The sequence below is a fragment of the Gymnoscopelus braueri genome (genome assembly GCF_963280865.1).
Source record: "Gymnoscopelus braueri genome assembly, chromosome: 4".
In the NCBI taxonomy this organism is placed as follows: domain Eukaryota; kingdom Metazoa; phylum Chordata; class Actinopteri; order Myctophiformes; family Myctophidae; genus Gymnoscopelus; species Gymnoscopelus braueri.
The window spans coordinates 3,660,078-3,684,288 of NC_137605.1; the positions used below are offsets into that span (position 1 = coordinate 3,660,078).

A 24,211-nucleotide genomic window follows, 5' to 3' on the forward strand; every position below is an offset into this window, starting at 1 on the left:
CATCCCCGCTCGCGGGAGGGAAGCCGGACGGGGGGAGGGCGATGTTGCTTGTATTCCTACAGGCTGGGGCGGCACCTGTCAGCAGGGAGTGTTGGGTCTGAGGAGTCGGACGCAGGCTCTCGGTGGGGCCGTCCTCCCAGTAGGGGCTCCTCACTGTGAGTCAGGATCCAACAATCTGCAGTGACAACACAGAAATGTGTGAAGCCAGGAATTAATTGGCTGAAATGACTAAATTGGTGAGAAAAAGGGGGTAAAAACGTATTGACACTGACACACATTATTATTTATTTAAATTTTTGTCCCACGATTTTGTAACCCTATTTTTTACACCCAGTGCCAATTGTCTATGTAATCCTGGGCACTACCTTCCCTCTGCCAGCCTAGGGAGCCCAGGGCCGAGCTCATGCCTCCTTCAATGCATGAGAGCCAACTGACCTTCTTGTCACCTGACAGGGGAGAGTTTCCCTGGTTGGACCTAGCGCGTGGAAGGAACACGTTATTCCAACCAGTTCCCTTCCCCTCCATCGGGCGCCGCGGCTGGCCAGGGGGAGGCGGTATAGTGACCAGGATTACTGCATGTTTTTGTGAGGGTACCTACCCTATGAGACACGGGGAGAACATGCAAACTCCACACAGAAAGGCCCTTTCGCCAACCCCACCTAGGGTATGGGCACTGATGACGCGAAGGACCTTCTAGCTGTGAGGCGACAGCACTACCGACTGTGCCACCGTGCCCCACTGACACACATTATTGACAATGCCCTACCCGTCCCGGCCGAGTACGTTTTGGTGGCCAGAAATACGTGAGTCCGACCGTTCCGAGGCCACCGAATTTGACAGGGTAGGTTGAACAAGCATTCTGGTTTTCAAACACCTACATCATAAGTGATGTGATGTCACGCATACAGTACAGTAGCTTAGCAAATATGGACGCCAATTACATTGTCACGTAACTCCTGAGATCACTTGCGTATCATTTTGAGACGATTGATCCCCCCAACATAAGGTTTTTGCATCAAATGGTTACATTTTGAGCATTTGTGGCGCCCCCTATGGATCAAAGTGGATGCTTTTGGGGATTTGTTGAGTAAACCACCCTTGACATGTGATTCAAATTTGGGATTGACTGAACGTTTCGTTCGTGATTTGTGGCCTTATTTGTAAAACGGGCCCATTCCGCTAACTTTGGAAGCCATTTACGGACGAACGGTAATGACTATCAAAATTCCGTTTGGAGATGTGTATCGCATGGGTCCAGAGATCATGTATACCGATTTTTATGAAATTTGGGCAAAATATGTGTAAGACCTTCCCTCTGTGTAAAACCTTCCCTCCAAATCTGGTAGCTATAGCTCAGGGCTACTCAACTTAAGATGGCTCAGGGGCCACTCAGCAAAATACCAAAAGTCCAAGGGGCCGCCATAAAAATGACGGTCCTATTTTGGATTTTTCGATTTTGTAACACACAAGAAAATGTACATTTTGACATCATATTCTTTTCACTGTACCAGTTTATTTTGTGTGTATGTCCAGTGGCATCAGTTCAGCAAAAGCTAAGGTATGGCAAGGTTAGGGTTGCCAACTCCCAGAGATTGAAATAAGGGACACCTATCCTGGGCGCGCGGTCAAACCCCCCCAAAAACCCCAAATGCATAGAAAACTATGCATTATACCTGTAACAATTGACGCACCTGTATGTATGTCTGTCTGTTTGTTTTTGAAAAATGTTTTAGCAACCCATATATTTGAACGGAAATGTATATTTTTATCCTGTGCTTAAAATTATTATTTTTTGACCATGAGGGGGCCGCCAAGACGCTGCGATCGGGCCGCATGCGGCCCGCGGGCCGCGGGTTGAGTAGCGCTGCGTCTAGCTCTTACGGTTTCTGAGAAAAAAATACTTGAATTTGAGTTTTTTCACTTTTCCATTAAAGTGGATGGGGAAATTTTATGCACTAATAAATCAATATCAATTAAACTATTTAACCAATACAAGCGCACGATTCCCGTTCAAGCCGGTCATTTTGACATATGGCACTAAATTGGGGGGAAAATGTGGGAGGAGTAGTGGTTTGAAATAAAGTTTATCTATAAATAAAGTATCACTAGAACTATAGTCTGGTTGCCCTGTTAGGGCAACCACACTAATAATTGTAGAAATAATAAAGTGTGAAGATTACTATAGTCTGGTTGCCTTGTTAGGGCAACCACACTAATTAACTTCAAACTTCGCAGACGCGCTGTGATTGGCTAGCGAGACGCATGATGAAACTAATAATAATGTAAAAAATGTAAGCACGTCACTTCGCAGGACGTGCTGTGATTATTTTTTTCCTTGTGGGTGACAACGTTTTCCTTGAACGCATCCCCGCCTATAGGCAGGTAGGAGGAGGATGGAGAAATGATCTGATTTGCGGCAGACGGGCGAGGGGGTGTTCTTGAGCCCGATTGAAATCACCAGTCACAACGAACGCTGTGTCCGGCTGATTTGTCTCCTGCCTGCTAATTGTGCTGTTCCTCAGGCGCATGTGTAAACATGGCAAATGTCGTTGCATATACTCACTTTTTTTCTTTTTACAAAACAGCATACAACCCCCCCCCCCCCCTCCCAAAATCAACGAATAAATAGCACAACAAAGCAAAACAACAACATAATAGAAAAAAAGGAAATGAATGAAATGCAACAAACATGATATGTTACAGTACGTGCGGAAATTCAGTCAGAAATTCAGTTCAGAGAAAGGAGCACGTTTTCCGGAGGGCGCAAGACGGAGTGAGCAGGAGGCTTCGATGTCGCCGCCCACACTACTAAACTGGTGCTCCCAGCCAGACCATTCTACTGCGCAATTTTTTCTTTCTCGATTTTAGTTAGTTTTACTTCACTTTAAAAGCCAGTTTAGTTCTGCTTTCTGTGCCCCAGAAAAAAACTGTCACATGAATGAATGAATGAATTTTATTTGTATAGCGCTTTTCCAAACAAAGTTACAAAGTGCTTTACATACTTACATGTTAAAAACCGCAAACATCAGCAAGAGAAAAAATTGAATAAGAAAACATAAACAAAAACATAAAAACAAAAAAACAAAAAACATAAAAACATAAAAACGTAAAAAAACAGCATCTAAAGTCAGTCCATAAAACAATCATTAGGAAAAACACTTTATATACAGATGTGTTTTCAAAAGGGATTTAAAAGAACAAGTGTAGCACTGGCCCTTTAAGGAAAGTGCATAAAAAGGGGTGGCCAGGTTTGTGGCCTCCTGTCTAGCCAGAAGCCTGGCTTGAGTGTTTGTGAGAGAGAGACCTGGAGGCATGAGGGGTTACAGACTAAAGCTGGCTCCAGACCAATCCAAATCGGCCCGACTTTGGGCCGATTTGGCTTCGGGAAGCGTCGGCCAGTCGGTTAGGGGTCCGTCGGGGGGTCCGTCGGGACCTTTTCGGCCGACCCAGAGCCGACCGAACATGTTCAGCTTTTTAGCCGACTGGCAGAGCAGTGGCAGTGACAACAAAGGGCTGTCGGTGTTGCCAGATTATGTGAGAGAAACAAGCGACCATGTCTATGAAAACCTACATTCACTGTTTCTCGTTGTTGCTCCCAGAGAGAGAGAGAGATTGATTGATTTGACCTACTTTCGCGCAGTTTTGGTGTGCAACACAACCCTCGTTTAAGTGAATTGCTTTCACCTGCTGCTGCTGTGTGGAGCGCAGTGGTGGAAAAAGTACTCAAATGTTTTACTTAAGTAAAAGTATCAATACTGCAATGTAGAAGTACTTGAGTAAAAGTACAAAAGTATTGGTATCAAAATGTACTTAAAGTACCAAAAGTAAAAGTACTCAAATGTTTGAAAATAGCAGATCTACAAGCTCACAACGCGTCGCTTCGCGACGTGTTGTGAGCTTGTAGATCGGCTATTTTCAAATAGCCTAGGTATAAAATAGAGCTAAAGTGGTTACTGTATGTTTTATAATGTAATAATTTATATCTGCAAAGTAACTAATAACTAAAGTTTTCAAATAATTGTAGTGGTGTAAAAGTAGAATATTTTCCTCAGAGATGTATGGAGTAGAAGTAAAAGTACTGAAAATTAGAAATACTCCAGTAAAGTAAAAAATCCTCAAAAGTGTACTTAAGTACAGTACTTGAGTAAATGTACTTAGTTACTTTACATCACTGGCGGAGTGTGCGCTACAGGGCATATCTCCGCCAAGCCAGGGTGACCTACCCAGGCTCATGAAATTCATATGCAGGCATAGTAGCCAATTAGAATGAAATCTGCAAAAACGGACTCATATACTGATACAGAACCATATATTGGCTATATATTATGGCTGTCGGGTGGAAATCTTGTATGTTCCTTTTTTATTATTATTTAAAAACAATAAAAAATCGTGGAAAAAAAAAAAGCTGTAATTATTAATAATTAAGAAATACTATATTTTAAAGAGTGAAAAATCAACTAAAGTCATTATTAGTGCAAGTTCATTAACATTTCATTTGAATGAAAATTAATTGTGGGTAAAATACATTATGTGAATCTAATCTGATTAATGTGACCCCTACTTCAGTCAGTGAAGTCCAGGGCTGAATGTGACATATTGAGACCTATATAACTAAATATTGGTCATTTGCCAACACATTATTTTGTGAAATAAACGGGTTATATTTCACAGATAGTTATACTATTCTTATAATATATTAAAATACAATGATCCTTAACCTTCAAGTTAAATGCATTATTTCCGTGGACTTAAAAATCATTTTTGGACTTAAAAATCATTATTATTTTTTTGGATGGCCTTCCTGCCCTGGCAGGAAGACCGGGCAGGGCCTTTCCAAAAAATTACAACACCAAAGGCCAAGTGGCCTTGCCCCTAAAATGACGAAATTCCAGGCTTGAATGCAATAGATGTACTCTGAGTCTGTTACAAGTAAAAGTCCAGAATTCAACATTTACTTGAGTAAAAGTACTAAAGTATTGGTATAAAAATGTACTTAAAGTACCAAAAGTAAAAGTACAAAAATGTTTGAAAATAGCAGATCTACAAGCTCAGAACGCGTGCATCGCAACACGTTGTGAGCTTGTAGATCTGCTATTTTCAAATAGCTTATAGGTATAAAATAGGGCAAAAGAGGTTAATGTATGTTTCATAATGATTTATATCTGCAAAGTAACTAGTAACTAAACATTTCAAATAATTGTTGTGGAGTACAAGTATAGACAATTGGAAATACTCCAGTAAAGTAAAAGTACCTCAAAATTATACTTAAGTACAGTACTTGAGTAAATGTACTAGTTACTTTACACCACTGCACGTCAGTGAAGAAAAAACGCTGGGAACATCCCTAAGTGGCTTTGCAGGGAAACAAGCCCAAAGTCGCTTATAATAAGCAGACCTGGCAACGCTGGCACGCTAAAAGTCAAATTAGCACATGAATGGCCAGTCGGCTGACAGACTTAAATGGCAACTTTTGCCAACCGAATACCAGTCTGTTGCAGTCTGGAGTAGTCTGCAATAGTCTGGACGAGTCTGTTTGGTGCGGAGTTGCCTTAATTCTCTGTAAGACAATCTGAAACAAATGACAAGGTTTTTATAACTCATTGTAGCAATAGTATATACATATAAGAGTTTAGATAGGCTGACAATATTAGGCCTGATGTTAATTATACTAATATATATATATCTGTATTTCCAGAAGACTCCAGGTCCTTTGAGCAGCAGTACCCTGTGGCTGTGCAGGACTATATCAATGGGAGCCAATGAGCCATGAGCATATATTGACTCATTGGATATGTTTGTTATTTTGCTGTATTTTGTCATCTTGCTATAGGGGCCTAATGTCTGGGATGAATTGTTTGAGGGTTGGTCTAATGCTTTATTATTAGATTTTTTTGTAGGAGCTGAACTAACCATCACTGTTTTTTCCCACCGTGCCATATATACTATTTAGACTGGGTTTTTGCTATTGGACTGTGTGCAATAAGGTTGACTGAGGACAGAGCTATACTGGGCCATTAAGTAGCATTGCATGGGTTTGATTTTGGTTTTGCATATTTGTATTTTGTTTTGATTTGCTTATTTACTTTATTTGGTTTTGCATTATTTGGATTTGATTTGTTTAATTTCTGTATATTTAGTTTAGAGGCCCAAGTAGGCCCCGAAGCCCTTACCCTTATTGCCCCTTTGCAGGGCCGCTTCTCCCTACACGCACACTACGCAGGTTGCGTGGGGCCCCGCCTTGCGTGGGGCCCCGCCTACCCGCAAAAAAAAAAAAAAAAAACTGGGAAAAAAAAAAACCAATCCGCCCAGAAATGCGAAAAAAACGGACCCAATCCGCCCAGAACCGCGAAAAAAACGGACCCAATCCGCCCAGAACCGCGGAAAAAACGGACCCAATCCGCCCAGAACCGCTGCGCGCGCGTGCATGTGTCCCGTATCATGCTTAGGGCCCCCGTGGAGTCTAAAGCGGCACTGCCCCTTTGCCTCTTGGGTTTAGTCCCTTTGCAGAACTCCCAGTAATACTAACCGCTTTCTTCCTTTCTGTATTTTAACCTGACTATTTTTTATACCAACTGTTTGAATAAACTTGACACATTTGATACATCAGCCTCTGGTTCTGTTCATTCTGAACCCGTACCTTTCTGGGGAACCTTACCTTGTTCAGTCCTATATATCTATATATAGTATATAGTATATGGTTAATGTGTTTGAAGGATCCCTCACTCCTATATGTGTGGGTGGCATAGTCATTGCTTAATATAGCCCTGCTACACATGTTTAGCTCAAGTAAAAGTACCAATACTGCAATGTAGAAATACTCAATTACAAGTAAAAGTCCAGAATTCAAAATTTACTTGAGTAAAGGTATAAACGTATTGGCATCAAAATATACATAAAGTACCAAAAGTAAAAGTATTTATATATTTGAAAATAGATGATCTACAAGCTCACAACACGTCGCCATGTGATGCACTGTGATCTTGTAGATCTGCTATTTTCAAATAGTCTATGTATAAAATAGGGCTAAAGTCGTTAATGTTTGTTTTTATAATGTAATAATTTATATCTATAGCTTGTAGATCTGTGAGCTTGTAGATCTGTGAGTTTGTAGATCTGTGAGCTTGTAGATCTGCTATTTTCAAACATGTTAGTACTAATACTTTTGGTACTTTAAGTACATTTTGATACCAATACTTTTGTACTTTTCCTCAAGTATATTCTTTATTCCGGACTTTTACTTGTAACAGAGTATTTCGACATTGCAGTATTGATACTTTTACAAGTAAAATATCTGAGTACTTCTTCCACCACTGACTAGATAGAAGAACAAGAATGTGACTGCCTACATTACAGTATAATGCTATGACTCCATATTGTCTTTGTGCCAATAAACACATTGGAACTTGAAATGGTGCAGCTCTGTGGAAAAAGCACAAACTGTTTGTATTTGATCAGTCGATGATGCTGCCAATGGTTAGCGGATGAAAAACAGGATCACTGTTTAATCACTGAGAACAAGTAGTCCACAAAGTACCTTTTTAGGCCCCCCCTGCCCCCCCCCCTTTAAAGGGATAGTTCACCCCCAAAATGACCTTTTTTCTATCGATTCGTCCAGTGGTTATCAAACTTTTTCATGTCAAGGACCCCCAAATTGACACTTATTAGCCCACGAAAAGAGAAGATTTTTCTACGGCTCTATAGCAGTGATTCTCAACCATTTTAATTTCAAGGATCACCAGTTTGACATGCATTAGGGCTACGGACCCCCATTTAATGGCATTTCTATCACTTGGACGGCAATTTATATTGTGAAATCTAAGTCAATTTGTCGAGTGTATAAATGGAACCGGGTCCATTTGGTTCCATTTGTACACTCTCAGAGTTACAGACCCATAAGGGTCCATTTGGTGCCTAATCTATCATTTAGCTGGGGACCCCCTGGAACTCCCTCAAGGACCCCTGGGGGTCCCCGGACCCCACTTTGAACCAATGGATTAGTCATCCCATGGAGACTTGAATTCATGGATAAAAAAAAAAAGGGGAAAAAATGGTCTCATTCCTAAGCCAATAATTTTCATGACCAGCGGACCGGTAGAGACACAAAGGAGACTCTTTGTGTCTCCTACCGGAACCGCTGCCGGTCATCAAATTATTGGCTTAGGAATGCAACAAAAACTATAGATCTGCTATATTTTTGAAAAATTGTGATTTAAAAAAAAAATATATATATATTTTTTTTAAAGCGAACATTTTTAACTTCTTGGGAGGTTGAAATAATTTGAGATGGGGGTCCACAGCCAAATACATTTTTGAGAACAACTGATATTACAGCAGCATACGTTTAAAAAATAAAAAGAAATGGATTTAGAAGACCCCAGAAGCAAATATACCCAGAAGCAAAGATTTTAGTTACAAATGTTCGCTTTAAAAATGTATATATATATATATACATATTATTTTTCTATTAACCACTTGAACTCCTAGCAATCCTATTCTAGGGGGAGTATTCACCAAACATAGCAGATCTACAAGTTGTGAGCTTGTAGATCGGCTAGGTTCGGCACAGAGGTTTGGCGTAGAGGGAAAAAGAAGACCAAGGACAAAGCCAAAGGTCGAGTTTGCCAGTATTGAGGCTTTCAGTGGTTACATGTCTGAAAATACACATTAACATGAATCAAAGATATTCCATTGAAAAGATAATGTGGAAAAAATCCAGACTTTTACTTTAAAATTCTCACAACACTGATGATAGTGTCTGTCAAACAAGTCTATATGAAGCTATCTATGAAATCTATGAAAAGGCTTAAAGGGATATTTCACTTTCAAAAAAACTTTTGGTCATTTTATCGTCTACTCAGGCCTTTGTGAGCCCCCCAGACAGTTTATAAGTTGCTTGATTCATTATTTAGATATTTGATATTCATTTTATCAGACACGCCCCCTTCCTATACAAACCCATTGTAACTTCAAACTCCATTTTAACCATGTTATATTCATCAAAAACACCGTCCTTGGTTCTGGTGACTCACCCTGCCCTCCTAATGCGTGAGGGGGTCGTGTTTTTCCGATTACATTTTTCATTTATTTTATTTACATTTTTTATTGTATTTTATTTTTTTCATTTTCCAAAAAAAATATTAAAAATAAATGAAAAAATAATTGAAAAAACACGGCCCCCTCACGCATTAGGAGGGCAGGATGAGTCACCAGAAAATTTGTGGTGGGGGTCCCTGCTGCATCTCTCTCTCAGCTAAGGGGTCCTTCGCCTGAACAAACGTTGATTTGCCAAGGACTTATAACCTCTCTTCCCCTCTGCTTTTTACAGACAGGCTGCTGAAGCCCTCCCCCCCCAGTTAAACATAAACAGAGACTTTTTGTTGAACAGCAAACCTTGGGTTTTTGGGGGTTTTTTTGCAACCATGCAAACCTCTCATGAGGGCACGGTCCCACCGCACTTTTATTTTACCTCTGGGGCGGAATCTGACAATTCTTTGTCAATTGATGCAAATGCGTAGCCTGACACTGACCTGAATTTTCATTTCGTTTCACTCCATTATTCAGTCTGAAAGCCCTCTCAATGCAGCCAATTTCTGAGATGGGGGCGTGGCCAATGTTTTTTTTTCAAAGACTCTTTGGCGATTGGTCCATACTGGATTACCCCGATCCCGATTCGTCGTACAGATTTTCAACCGAGAAACACCCGCCTTCGACAGCGTCACCAGACCCTGAATGCGAGGCAAACGATTCAGGGGGTGGAGCCAGGCTAGCAAATGCGTGGATTCATGGAAAAAATGCGCACGACGATGAATCCACGCATTTACATTGACAAAGCATTATTGGCAGATTCCGCCCCAGAGGTAAAATAAAAGTGCGGTGGGACCGCACCCTAAGCCAGGCATTCCAACAGTGGTTTGAGACTACAGCTGAAAACCAACACATTTCCACATGTATTGTGTAATGGGAGCATGATTATTAAACCAAGGTTATTATAGTTTTCAACGTTATTATTGTAATTTTTTCTTTCTCGATTTTAGTTCGTGTTGTACTTCACTTTTAAAGCTAGTTTAGTTCTACTTTCTGTCCCCAGAATCAGAACTAAACATGGAGAAGCAGCGTCGCCATGCGACGCGTTGTGAGCTTGTAGATCGGCTATTTTCAAAATGTCATCAAAAAATGTCATCCAAATGCTATAAAAATGCTATAAATGTCATCCAAATGCTATAAATCACATGTTTAGGAGAAGTGACATGTTTAGTCATCCATCCTGAGACCACACCCCCTTCACAGTGGCCCCCCCGTCCATAGACCACGCCCCCTTCCAGACACCACGCCCCCTTCACAGTCTCTTATTAGAAGCTGTAACTGTGTTCATGTTTCATTTGATCCTCTCTGTTCAACACAATGCAGCCGATCACACTCATCCTTGGGCTTATGCTGTTTCCAACAGGTACGTATTTTTTTTTAATCTTTTGGGATTTTCATGTATATATTTTTTCTATTTATAATATATTAGTCATTTAGCAGACGCTTTTATCCAAAACGACTAACAGTTAGTGCATTCAACAAAGGCAAGAAAACTACTAATCACCAGAAGTCTTAAGTGCATTCTCTTCCAAAACAAGCAACTAAGAGTATACCTATATCGCTGAGGTAAAAGTGCAATATATCAGCTACCTACTTTCTAAAACAAATGAGACAAATAGGAAAATCTAATGAGCAAGAGCTAAAGAAAAATAAGCGTATAAAATAAACAAGATCCAATAAAACAAGTGGTAACAATGTGGAAATATAGTGGCCCTAGCCTCTCCATCATCAAAGTTGCATCACCTCTGGTTCATCAGGTGACACTACATGCAGTTAAAGCTGTGTGTTTGTTTTTTCCCCTTTAAAAGCACAAAGTCCCTTTAAATGCAAACATCCACTACAAAGTCAACACATAAGGGGCTGTGTACTGTAGAGCAGTGGTTCTCAATGTGGGGTCTGGGGGACCTCCCACGGGTCCTTGAGGGAGTTCCAGGGGGTCCCCGGAAAAATCAGTTAATGTAACGGGCAGTAACAACATTAGTTTAACAACTTTAATCCTGTAGTTAGACGTGTTGTGAGCTTGTTATGTATTTATTTTTTTATAATCCCCCAAAAACATTACATTTTGGGGTCCTCGACATGCTAATGTTTGAGAGCCACTGCTGTGTAGATAGACGACATGAAGATATAAATTGGCATTGATGATTTAAAGTCGACCGCAGGGTTAGTGGAAGTGATTTGAACGTAATCGTAAAATCTGCATCTTGTCCACGATTCCCCGAATAATAACTTAGAGCAGTGGTTCTCAACCAGTGGTCCTTGGGTGGGGGGGGGGGGGGGGGGGTACCAGGGGGTCCCCAGCTGAATTATTTAACATAATAGCGTCACAATCCTTTTAACCACTTAGCTTTGGCTATTCAAAAATAGCAGATCTACAAGCTATAGATCTGCTATTTTTGAAAAATCTTGAAAATGTGTGCATATCTTTGAATATATATATTTTTTTTTAAAGCGAACATTTTTAACTCAAATCTTTGCTTCTGGGGGGGAGGGGGGGGGCCTGACACAAAGCATTTTCAGATGGGGGTCCGCGGCCAAATGTATATCAATCTAGGGGTCCTTGGCATGAAAAAAGGTTGAAAACCACTGACTTAGAGTACATGAGTTTTCAATTGTAAGCTTCTACCTGTCGTTGCACTCTATGCCTTGTAGTGTTACAGTGGTGGAAAGAATACTCACATGTTTTACTTAAGTAAAAGTATCAATACTGCAATGTAGAAGTACTCTGTTACAAGTAAAAGGCCGGAATTCTAAATTGACTTGAGTAAAAGTAGAAAAGTATTGGTATCGGAATGTACTTAAAGTATCAAAAGTAAAAGTACTAAAATGTTTGAAAATAGCAGATCTACAAGCTCACAACGTTGTGAGCTTGTAGATCCACTATTTTCAAATAGCCTAGGTATAAAATAGGGCTAAAGTGGTTAATGTATGTTTTATAATATCATAATTTATATCTGAAAAATAACTAGTAACTAGAGTTTTAAAATAATTGTAGTGGAGTAAAAAGCTCAATATTTGCCTCTGAGATGTCTTGGAGTAGAAGTAAAAGTATAGACCATTGGAAGTACTCCAGTAAAGTAGACTCAAAATTGTATTCACCGCCAAAGTTTTTTCATAATAAAATCACCCACTGCCAGGGTTTTAATCATTTTTTTTCTAGAAACAATGTGAATAATTTGTCCGTTTATTTTTTAACATTGAAGTGAATGTATTTTTTTAAAATGTTTTATTTATTAATTCGTTAGGGTTAGGGTTATAAATGTATACTAAAAAATTAGAGAAACGTTTTAGGAATTCAAAAACAGAATTAAAAAAAAAATTAAAAGGGGAGAATTCTCCCCTTTGGCGGTGAGTGTGTTAAGTACAGTACTTGAGTAAATGTACTTAGTTACTTTACACCAGTGTGTTCTTCTTGCCTGTCGTTGTAGCCTATGCCTTGAAGTGTTACCAGTGCATCCCGGGACACCTCAGCGGAAGCTGCGTCGAAACAAAGCAGGAATGTTACGGAATCGACAGATGTGGCTCAGTAACGATCAACATACCTGTGGGTACGTATGTGGTGATGACCTCACGTGTTTTATTGACTTTGTGAGATCAGACTCTGTCCGTAGGTTATACAGGGTCGCATTGCTCATGGGACGGCCTTGCACGCCGTGCAGGAACCTGTTTGACCAGGAGCACGGCGCAGGCACACGCATAGATTTAAAACGACTTTAGATTCACACCTCAACAAAGTTTACAAAGGCTCCCGACTCACACCATGGTGGATTGACATAGGAATGAGCCTATAGATGCATATCAATTGGTGGATTAACATAGCGTCACCTTGCTAAACTAATGGCCTATAAGTCATTTTTTTGAGGAAAATTATATTTTTGTCAGCTCCCGATGACACTGGCCACCTCTGGTAAAAATCTCCTATCTCTTAATTGAAAAGGATCATACTGTTCCCTCCCCTTTTAGTATAGTAATATAAACTCCCAAGTGTGACTTAGGCCAAAATAGACTATTTTTTGGGCCTAAGTCACTTGTTTTTGTGACTTAGGCCAAAATAATTGCCAAATGATTTTGACTTAGGCCAAAATCATTTGGCCTAAGTCAGGTTTAATCAGTTAAACCTATTTAAATCTCTTACGTTATACAACTGACAGACAGTGTTATTTTTATGTTAATAGTCATAATTTATTATAAACATTTTGGGTGAAATGATTAAGAAATATCATATATTTTTTTCAGCATTGCAACACTGAGATTCAGTGGTGGAAACAGTACTCAAATTCTTCACTTAAGTAAAAGTACCAATACTGCAATATAAAAATACTCTGTTACAAGTAAAAGTCCAGAATTACAAATTTACTTGAGTAAAAGTACAAAAGTATTGGCATCAAAATGTACTTAAAGTACCAAAAGTAAAAGTACTAAATATTTGAAAATAGCAGATCTACAAGCTCACAACACGTCGCGATGCGACGCGTTGTGAGCTTGTAGATCGGCTGTTTTCAAATAGCCTAGGTATAACATAGGTTTAAAGTGGTTAATGCATATGTTTCATTATATCATAATTTATATCTGAAAAGTAACTAGTAACTAAAGTTTTCAAGTAAATGTAGTGGAGTAAAAGTACAATATTTGCCTCTGAGATGTAGTGGAGTAAAAGTATTGGAAATTGGAAATACTCAAGTAAAGTACAAATACCTCAAAATTGTACTTAAGTACAGTACTTAAGTAAATGTACCTAGTTACTTTCCACCACTGCTGAGATTACAACACCTTCCGATACGATTAAGACATTATTTTGTCAGCGTCTAAATGTCTCGTTTCCTTTTCAGGTGGCATGAAAATGGACATCAAAACAAAGCACTGCACTGACCTGTGTGTTACTGGCTCAGCAGACCTGGGGTTTGGGTCGTTTTTGAGCGAGTGCTGCACCACCGACCTCTGTAATGTGAAATACCCCACACGTAAGTATCTATGTTTGTCTAAATATCTATGTATTTTTGAAAAATTGTGGAACATTTGTGCAAATCTTTGAATATACATATATATACATTTTCAACTCAAATCTTTGAATACATATATATGTCACAGTACGTTTGGAGAACCAGTACGATTGAAGACAGAGCGCTCGTTTTTAGGCACGGGGCTCCTTCGGGGCGAGGCGGGGCTTTTCGAGACAGGGTTTATTAGCGAGGCTCGTGAGGAGGAGGAGGAGGACGGCGCTGCGATGCGGGGGGTTATTACGCGAGGCTCGCGAGGAAGAGGAGCCTCCTCCTCCTCCTCCTCCTCGCGTTTTAAACCGTCCCGTCCTCTCCTTCTCTCCTTCTCCTCCTCCGAGGAGGAGGAGAAGGAGAGCGCGGAGAGGCGGGGCTTTGATGCGCCGACGGAGAGTGGAGACCTGTCTTTTGTTGTTCCCCCCCACATAGCAACCATAATATCTATGAGGGGAACGCTGAACACGCGTTCACACGCACGGCGCGCCGACTTAGTGGAGCTTGAGGCCGAGGAAGTGCGCCCTCGCGCCTCCGGGCGCGAGTGCCCGCACTGACCGGCCGACGCTCCACTAGTCGACTCAGCGCCGTTTGATTTGTAAACCGATAGGGACAGAATAGTTCTTTTCATGGATCACTGTGTGTGTGTGTGTGTGTGTGTGTGTGTGTGTGTGTGTGTGTGTGTGTGTGTGTGTGTGTCAGGGAGAAAGTAAAACAAAAGCCAGAACACAATAAAAGTATCTAAACAGTCCTGCTTTCAATAAACCAAAAAAAGCATGAGCGCGTGCGCGTGTGTGTGCGCGTGTGTGTTTGTGTGTGTGTGACTGTGTGTGTGTGTGTGTGTGTGTGTGTGTGTGTGGCCATATATGTTTGTGCACAAGCCTGGCTTGTGGCTCCCTCTAGTGCTGGGTGGGTGGTAAAAACGAGCGCGCATTCTTCAATCGTACTGGTTCTCCAATCATACTGTAACATATATACATTTTCAACTCAAATCTTTGAATACATATATATACATTTTCAACTCAAATCTTTGCTTCTGGGGGTCCCTGGTACAAAATATTTTGAGATGGGGTCGGTGTAATAATTTAGGATAAAGGGGGCGAGGGCACCGCACTTTTATTTTACCTCTGGGGCGGAATCTGCCGATGCTTTGTCAATGCAAATGCGTGAATTCTTGGAAAAAAATGCACAAGACCATGAATCCACGCATTTACATTGACAAAGCATTTGGCAGATTCCGCTTCAGAGGTCAAATAAAAGTGTGGTGGGAGCGCGCCCTTAGAAGACATTTGTAGAATCTCCCAGAGGCAAAGATTTGAGTTAAAAAAGTTTGCTTTGAAAAATAAATTCACAAGGTTTTTCACAAAAAAATTGCAGATCTACAAGCTCGTAGATCTGCTATTTTTGAATAGACCCAAGAAATCCAAAAACGACACACAGATGCGTTCCCGGTCTTAATGGGTTAGCCCCCCCCCCCCCCCCCCGATCGCTTATTGTAATCATTAACTTGTGTGTGTTTGAACGAACTGGACAACAGTTCTGTCATGTGACTAATGTGAATGTTGTTTGGTTGCACACGAGGTTAAAGGCTGAACAGCATCGTCAATATGACCATGTTCTGCATTTAACCCTTTAACAGCTCCGGCCAACCCTCCTCCCAACGGTCTGAAGTGCTTCACTTGTAAAGACAACGACTGCTCCGACGTTCTGCAATGTGCTGGCGACCAGAACCGCTGCATCTCAGGAAGAGGTAACATTAGACCGTTGGTTCTCAAACTTTTTCCGTGCCAAGGACCCCCATAATTGATATGTATGTGGCCGCGGACGCCCACCGGAAAATATGTTGTGTGCCAGGGACCCCCAGAAGCAAAGATTTGTGTTAAAAATGTTAAAAAAAAATAAAACATTTAAAGATTTGCACACATTTTCAAGATTTTTCGAAAATAGCAGATCTACAAGCTCATGGCGCGGCACTCGGTGCCGCGCCATGAGCTTGTCGATCTGCTATTTTTGAATAGCCAAAGTATTACGGATCCTTTATCCATAATACTTTGGCTATTCAAAAATAGCAGATCTACAAGCAAGGATAAAATGATTGTGACGCTTTATTAACACATTTTGCTGGGGACCCCCTGGATATCCCCCCAAGGACCCCTGCGGGTCCCCGGACCCCACTTTGAGAACCAATGCATCAGACAAACCGTTTCACATTCCTCACAGTGTTTCCCCTCTATGCATTCAGCAAGCTGAAACATGACCACCACTGCAGCATCTTTATATAAGAAATACACTAGTTATTGAAAACAAAATGCAGTAAACTGAAGAAGGGAATATTGGGTCCCAGCCCACTGTTTGGGAGCCAGTGCATTAAAGGTTTAATGACATTCACTTTTACACCACATTCAAAGTCTTTGTCCTGGTCCTTCAAAAGTGTACAAAAAGTTTTAAGTGTAAATTCCATTCCAGTGATCCATGGCAGGTGTTTTTCTATCACATTTCTAAAGCCTTTTCAACTGCAATGAAAAAATAAATCTTTGCCTGCGGGTGTCGCTGGTGAGGGATTTTGCCTGTCAATCATCGCCTCTGCTCCGCCCCCCCCAAAGGAAAGGATAGGGGAGGGGAGGGGCGAGGAGGATAGTGGGCGGGATTAATCGACAGTGACCTCACTGTCGAAGGGCCAAGCTCAGATTACTTTTCAGCCTAATTATTCAGAAAACCCCAGACCACAGAAAATCCACTGAATGTTCTAAGTTCAGGTTTTTTGGGTGTAATTGAGGTCATAAAACCCCAAATAAAACATTGAAAATAATAAAAGTGAAAATGAATGTCATGATACCTTTAAATCATTAGTAAAGCAGCACACAGTAATCTCTCAAGAACAGATTCTGAGCAGCGCTACTGAATCTGTCGTGAGCCCCGTTCAGAACGTGTGCGCTTCAGCTTACAAGTGGGCGTGCCTTCAGATCAGGAAGCAGGCCGCGCTTTACCCAAATCAAATGTAGTGGCCCGGGATTTACTGTCTGTGCGCTCGCTTCCCACTGGAAACAAACCCAAAACCCATTTAACAACAGCGTCCTCGGAGCCGACAAAACCCACGGAAAGTTTGTAACATTTTTTAACTTGCTCTTTCATCATAGAGACAAGACTGGGCTTATAACCAAAGCGATCCATGTTCTTTGGGAGAAATGGTGTTAGTGTTCCGTGGAGAAATATTGTTAGTGGGATTGAAAACATAGTCGCACCACCCGGAAGTGGAGGGCTGAGGGCATGTCCAAACCATAGAGTTAAAAATAATAGAGAGGGCACCGGATATCCCCTCCCATCCACTTGCATTGAGTTGCTCGCCCAGCGCGTGAGGCGAATTCACCCCTTCTTCCGGGTTGGAAACATATTGGAAAATGTGATGGGCGAGGCCTATTTGGGGCTTCTGCGCGTCACAGAAGCCCCATGGGCTCGTTCATATACAGTGGCCCCACCTGCAATACCTCAAATGGCCAGCATGTCCATTCCGCTTCAATGCAACCACTGGGTTCTGGGGGCTTGGTCCAAACCCTGGTTTCCAGTCAGCATAGGTCTAGTTAATCCCCCCCCCCCCCCAATGCAAAAGTGAAAAACGCTGAGGGCGCTGTTTTTCCTTTTTATTTGACGATGGGTTCCCAGATTGAGCAGACATTACACTACAGTAAGGCAGCAATCTCTTCTACTATTGGTAGCTGCCAGATATGGCGAAGATGATATTATTTGTACCCCTGAGGGGTGTTTGGGTAATAGTCCAAGATTTGCTGACTGTACAATTTTTTTTTTACAGTACCTTGTAAATATGTGTGTCCTTGTGTTAATGTGGATATAAATAATTAAAAGTGTGTGTGTGTGTGTGTGTGTGTGTGTGTGTGTGTGTGTGTGTTCACAGCGGTGATGAGAGGCATAGAAGCGGTGGTGGCGAAGGGCTGTGCCACCCAGAGCATGTGTGTGGGACCGGCCATCGTTCCTGGAGTCATGGACACCGACGCCAGGTGCTGCGAGGGAGACCTGTGTAACAGCTTCTGATTAGAGCTACAAGGCCTGTGTAACAGCTTCTGATTAGAGCTACAAGACCCCCTGATTAGAGCTACAAGGCCTGTGTAACAGCTTCTGATTAGAGCTACAGTACAAGGCTTGTGTAACACCCTCTGATTAGAGCTACAAGACCTGTGTAACAGCCTCTGATTAGAGCTACAATACCCTCTGATTAGAGCAACAAGCCCTGTGTAACAGCTTCTGATTAGAGCTACAAGGCCAACACGCTGTTAGTTGAACGTATTTGTTCAGTAGCTGTTCCCTCTGTTATCGTGTGACCTGTAATGTCCATCTAAATGACTATTTAGAAGCTTTAAAAATGGTCAGTTGTTCTAGTTTATTTGTTTTGTTTGATTGAGTCCTGTTGCTCCATTTGGTTTATTGTTGTATCATGCTGTAAATGTTGTTTTGTATTTGAGGGAAATGTATGCGTTACCAAAGAAAAATAAAATAAATGAACAAATAAAGCAGATCAGATACATTTGTTTTATATTACTTTTAGCTTTGTACTTCAGATGCTTTGGTGTATCCAGGTCCTAATGAAGAAACACATTTCAGACCTTTTTGTGTAAACAGTTTGATTGGCCTTTGAAAAAATGTCATAGTTTGGCAAATCGTATTATTTGTTACAGTGCGAGGGATTGTGAGCTCGTAGATCGGCTTGTAGATCGGCTATTTTCGGCAAAGAGGTTTGGTGTGGACAGAGGGGTGGGGGGAAAGGAGCAGACCAAGTACAGAGTCACAGGTCAAGTTGACTAAATAATGAGGGTTTAAGGGAAATGTCTGAAAATACACATTAACATGAATCCAACATATTTGTAGAAAATATAATGTGTAAACAATCAAACAAAAAACATGAATTTACACGACATTGACGATAGTGCTGTCAAAGTAGTCTATGACATCTATGAAAAAGGAGTAGTTCACCCAAAACAATATTTATTTTCTATCAATTACAAATTCATGGAATTGTTTTAGTTGCTGTCGCATTCCTGAGCCAATCATTTGATGACCGGTCTAGAGATGCTAATGTATCCGGTAGGAGACACAAAGGAGACTCTTTGTGTCTCCTACCGGAAATACACCCGCTCATCAAATTGTTGGCTTTGGAATGCGACAAAAACAAAACAATAATCCATGAATTCAAGGCTTCATGGGTCGTGTAATTGATAGAAAATAAGTAATTTTTTTGAGTGAACTACTCCTTGAATCTGCAGCATAATTGTGTCCATGTAGTGTTGGGGTCCGTGGTTCATTTCTCCATCGGCTAAGGGGGTCCTTGGCCTGAAAAACCTTGAAGACATTTGTAACTCAAATCTTTGCTTCTGGGGGTCCCTGGAACAACAATATTTTACAAATGTTTGCCTAAAAATATATATATATATATATTTAAAGATTTGCAAAAATGTTCAGTTTCTCTTCTATCTGGAATCATGTCATAATGTCCACAAACATTTTCCATCATCAGCAGTTTCATTTTGATACTAATTTCTCATCAGTGCAGTTTGATGTTGAGACACTTTCATTTTCTAACTCTCCTTAAGGGGTAGCAGCAGGGACTCAGGAGATACTGTATGTATTAATGAATGTTGTAATGTGTTGTAATGTTATCCACCCTCTATAAACACATTTACATCAGTGGTTCCCAAACTGTGGGTCGGGACCCCCAGGGGGATCCCCAAATTAGTGTGGGGGGGTCCCCAGATGATTAGCTTAATGTGCAACATAGTTTTCTCACCCAACAGTAAACAAACCAACATAAAGTGTAAGTGTATACAGGGTATCTGCACATTTATAAAGTTACAGTTTAATGGCCTTCAATCAAATTGTCCAAATTGCTAATATTTCGTTAGAAAGAGGCAAACTTTGTGAAAATAGCCGATCTACAAGCTCACAACGCCTCGCACTGCGAGGCGTTGTGAGCTTGTAGATCGGCTATTTTCGCAATGTTTTTTCTGTGGAACCGAGTCAAAGTCTACAATTCCAAGTGCTTGTCAGGGTGGGGGGTCCCCAGTTCAAATATGATTATTTTTTGGGGGTCCCCAGTTCAAATATGATTATTTTTGGGGGGTCCCCAGTTCAAATATGATTACACAGCCAGGGTTGTGCAGCCACAGTCGGCGCTGCAAGAAAAACAGACTCTTCAGGCGCAATCCATCGTCATCACTGACGGACGGAATGCCTGTGATACTTTCATTTTCAGTCTGACCAAACACAATGGTATCTATCTGTTGTAACAGTAACATCTGTGTTATACTGTATGCGTGGTCAGCTGCAGGAATAGGTCTGATCAGCAGTTTCATTTTGATACTCACAATAAAAACCTCTTTCATTTTCTTTTCTTGTGTGTGGAATGGATCATTTCATAATGTCCCATCAGCAGTTTCATTTTGATACTAATGTCTCATTTGTGACACTTTCATTTTCTAACTCTCCTTGATGGGTAGCAGGGCCTCAGGATAACGGAAAATATCAGATTATAACATCTGTGATAGAGTATATATAATTATACAGGAACAGGTAGTTCCAACCAAGCAATCTGATTGGTTGAAATAGCTATCTACCCGTGCTTCAAACCAGCATCATAGCACGGGCCTAATCACATTAATAAATCACTCCGCACTGCAGTCCGCACCTGATTAGACCATATATGGCACAGCTGTGCTGTGACGTCACGCTGTCCCACGGTAGGAAAACAAACAGCACGGCGAAAATAGCCGATCTACAAGTTCACAACGCGTCGCCATCGCGACGCGTTGTCAGCTTGTAGATCAGTTAATTTGGCAACGTGACACGGTCGTACGACGGAGCATATAGCCTACTGGAATTCATTCCACTGCGCAAGCATTGATAGCTCAGCTGTGTTGATGAGACGGTGCCTCAGGCTCATAGCGCTGCTACAGGGACTATTTAATGTCTCAGTGAAAAACTCTTCTCTTTACAGGGAAACGGATAATAGCGAATTTTTTAATTATGAATTGCTCCACAATATGAATACATTTGGATGTGTTTTGTTGGTAACTGTTGTATAATCGCAATATTACACTCGAGGGTGTGTTTTACCTTACATTACTGGCACTTCTGTGATGCTCGCGGAACTCGTGTAATATTGCTTAAATGAAACATGTCCTGTGTGGTGCTGTTTTCCTGGAAACAACAAGGTTATTCTCAAGTCCTCATGTAACACCCGTCCCAGGTAGCTATGAGGATTCTTGTGTAGTAGTACTCTGGGCGGGGCCTGGGTTCGTTTTAATAAAATGGCGCGACTACCTGTAGTCTAACTTTTTAACTATTTTAATCTGTACTTATTTAATTTTAATTCAACTGGCTGGTGCCTCCAAATAAAGTTAGAATATAATGAAATTATACTCCTTTAAAGTATGTTTTTAACTTGTCTCCTGCTTTTAACTACTTTTTTAAACAAGCATTAATCAACATGAATTATATTATTACCATACATGAATTATCTACGAGCTATGACACAACAAGGTTACTTTACCTTTAACTACCTAATGTAGGTAGGGGTATTTATTACACCAAAAAACAATAGTCTCTCAATGCAGCATAAAATAAAAGCATACAAGAATTGTGAATAAATGTGGATAAACAAATAACAGGTCACACACAATAATGGGCCCCACTCGCACTCACACACACACACACCTGACTGCAACTCAATGTCCTTTTTAGTGACCCTAAATGAACGCTCGTTGCAGGCCTGAGTTGTAGCTTGGGTGCGTTGAGGCCTACAAACGGTGGTGGCCGCTTCACTTGTTCACCAAGCAGAAAATAAAAATGCACGTGCACAGTACAGTACTCACTCACAAGTCCAGGTATAGGGTTAGAAGGGGAATGGTGAGGGGTTACCGCATGATGGGGGGAATGCAGCAAAGGGAACAGTGGCGATGACACACGATGATAACTCCAGAAGAAACAGCAGGACAATCACTCTTCAGCAGGGCAAAGTCTTGAAGCTCACACTTGTCAGTATCCTAAAGCAAATATATCAGCTAAGTAACAAGTCCAGTATGCTATATCATGAAGAGATAGTTGTAGCTTGTACTTAACCAATCATATATAATGCCAAGCTATTGCATTTACAATACAATACATAGCCATGTGAATGTTGTGAAGGTGCTAATTGCTTATGGCGATTAACATGCACATTAACTGTTACACTCCAACACTTTGGTTACAGCACAGAAACACTACAGGCATATATTTACCTCTTGTAGAACAACACAGTTCACACCACAGGATAACTTGTCGTCAACCAAGGTTACAAACTGGCATTTTCTTCACACAGGTCACACTGCACAAAATGTGACTTCTCACTCTGTCTGTCTCTGGTAGAATGACTGATTGTCTGATTTAGAAAACCTGTTCCCTAGCAGGCTGATTAACTCATTTGAAACACCTGTTCCCTAGCAGGCTTGGAGAACCCACCCCTCCACCTGGGACTGGACTCTGATTGGCTGTCAATTAAGCACGAACAAATCAAAACAAAGGAAACTCAAGATTGACACATGCTGCTAACAAGATAGGTTGTGAGCCTACAGACATGTGCTGTGCCATGTACATTTCAAACAAACTATGCCCTTTTGCACTGGTTACAGGGTTTTAACTCAAAGGACTGGGGATTAGTTTCCTATTTTAATACATGGCATTCTTCCATATATATTTTACCCTATTTAAACCATATGAAGACTTTTTAGAATAATGTTTTAAATGTTTTAACCCATTTATTTATTGCATGGATTTAAGCCTATAGTCTAAATGAATTATCAGATTAGTTTTTAGACTGGGCTACACCCAGATCGCAAGTTATTTAGTTGTATTAATGCAGACATGGTACCGTATCCAAAAGTTACATCATGTGAACTATGGGTGCAACGGTTAAAGCTGCACTATGTAACTTTCCTCTTCTACCCCGGATTTGAACCCGGTTATCCTGCGCAAGTGCTGACATTTTTACCATTGAGCTAATAGAGCCTGCCTGCTTGCTCAGGGGATTGAATTGAATCTTGGCCACCAGGTCAACATTTGTGTCAGATCCTGTGTCTAGGTGAGACGTGACCTTTGACACCATCTAAATGTCTCAATAGAAGAGCAGGGAGACAAAATACAACCATTCCAATTGTATAAGTTATATTATATTAACATACTCTACCATACAGCCATACCAGTGGAGAAAACATTTATTTTATTCATAAAAAAAAGTTACATAGTGCCACTTTAATCAAACAAATCTATTTAGTCAATACAAAAATGTAATAATAATGTTGGCATGCCCATAATTGGGATGCTTAAAGGGGTAGTTCACCCCCAAAATAACTTTTTTTCTATTGATTACTGACCATCTGGAGCCTTGAATTCATAGATATTTTTTTGTTTTTGTCACATTCCTAAGCCAATAATTTGATTATAATAAATGTGTCCCCATTGATTCCGGTAGGAGACACAAATGCATTTGTGTCTCCTACCGGAATCAATGGGGCTACATTTATTATAATCAAATAATAAAGGAAGGAATGCGACAAAAACAAATAAATATCCATGAATTCAAGGCTCCATGGGGTGAGTAATCAATAGAAAAAAAGTTATTTGGGGGGTGAACTACCCCTTTAATAGGAATAGTAGCAAAAATAGCAGATCTACAAGCTCATAACGTGTCGTTGTGCAATAACATTGTCATTTAATTTATGAAAGAATTAAAAAAAAACTATGTTGATTCATTGACATACGGTATAAATAATAAAGCACTCTCGATTAATCGAGAGAATAATCGCTAAATGAATGATAGTTGCAGCCCTATACTGTACCATATCAGGTTACATGATATGAAGGCCTAGTGGGCTACAGTTATTTACTGTATGCATATTGATCTATCTATCTATCTATCTATCTATCTATCTACAGTATCTATCTATCTACAGTATCTATCTCTATCTGTCTCTCTCGCTGTCTCTCTCTCTCTCTCTCTCGCTGTCTCTGTGTCTCTGTCTCTCGCTGTCTCTCTCGATATGATATGCATACGCATGCCTGCCTTGTTGGATGTAACTGTGCCTTGTTTTTAATGGGTT

The 24,211-nt window shown here is 40.7% G+C and overlaps 1 protein-coding gene across 1 annotated transcript; it reads left to right on the plus strand.

Annotated features, from left to right (window-relative positions):
* The first annotated feature begins 10,393 nt into the window (after positions 1–10,393).
* On the plus strand, positions 10,394–18,129 carry LOC308083143 (urokinase plasminogen activator surface receptor-like). The gene is made up of 5 exons (XM_080425306.1): positions 10,394–10,447; positions 12,513–12,632; positions 13,914–14,045; positions 15,712–15,822; positions 17,983–18,129. Exons 1-5 carry the CDS (start codon positions 10,402–10,404, stop codon positions 18,117–18,119), a joined length of 546 nt encoding a protein of 181 aa, XP_080281432.1. The 5' UTR covers positions 10,394–10,401; the 3' UTR covers positions 18,120–18,129.
* Positions 18,130–24,211: the final 6,082 nt, after the last annotated feature.

Bases quoted from the DNA above. Each gene is read 5' to 3' on its own strand.
- LOC308083143 (XM_080425306.1), top strand. From the start codon at position 10,402: ATGCAGCCGATCACACTCATCCTTGGGCTTATGCTGTTTCCAACAG. The intron at 10,448-12,512 runs GTACGTATTTTT...CTGTCGTTGTAG, and splicing joins GCTTATGCTGTTTCCAACAG to CCTATGCCTTGAAGTGTTAC. The intron at 12,633-13,913 runs GTACGTATGTGG...TTTCCTTTTCAG, and splicing joins AACGATCAACATACCTGTGG to GTGGCATGAAAATGGACATC.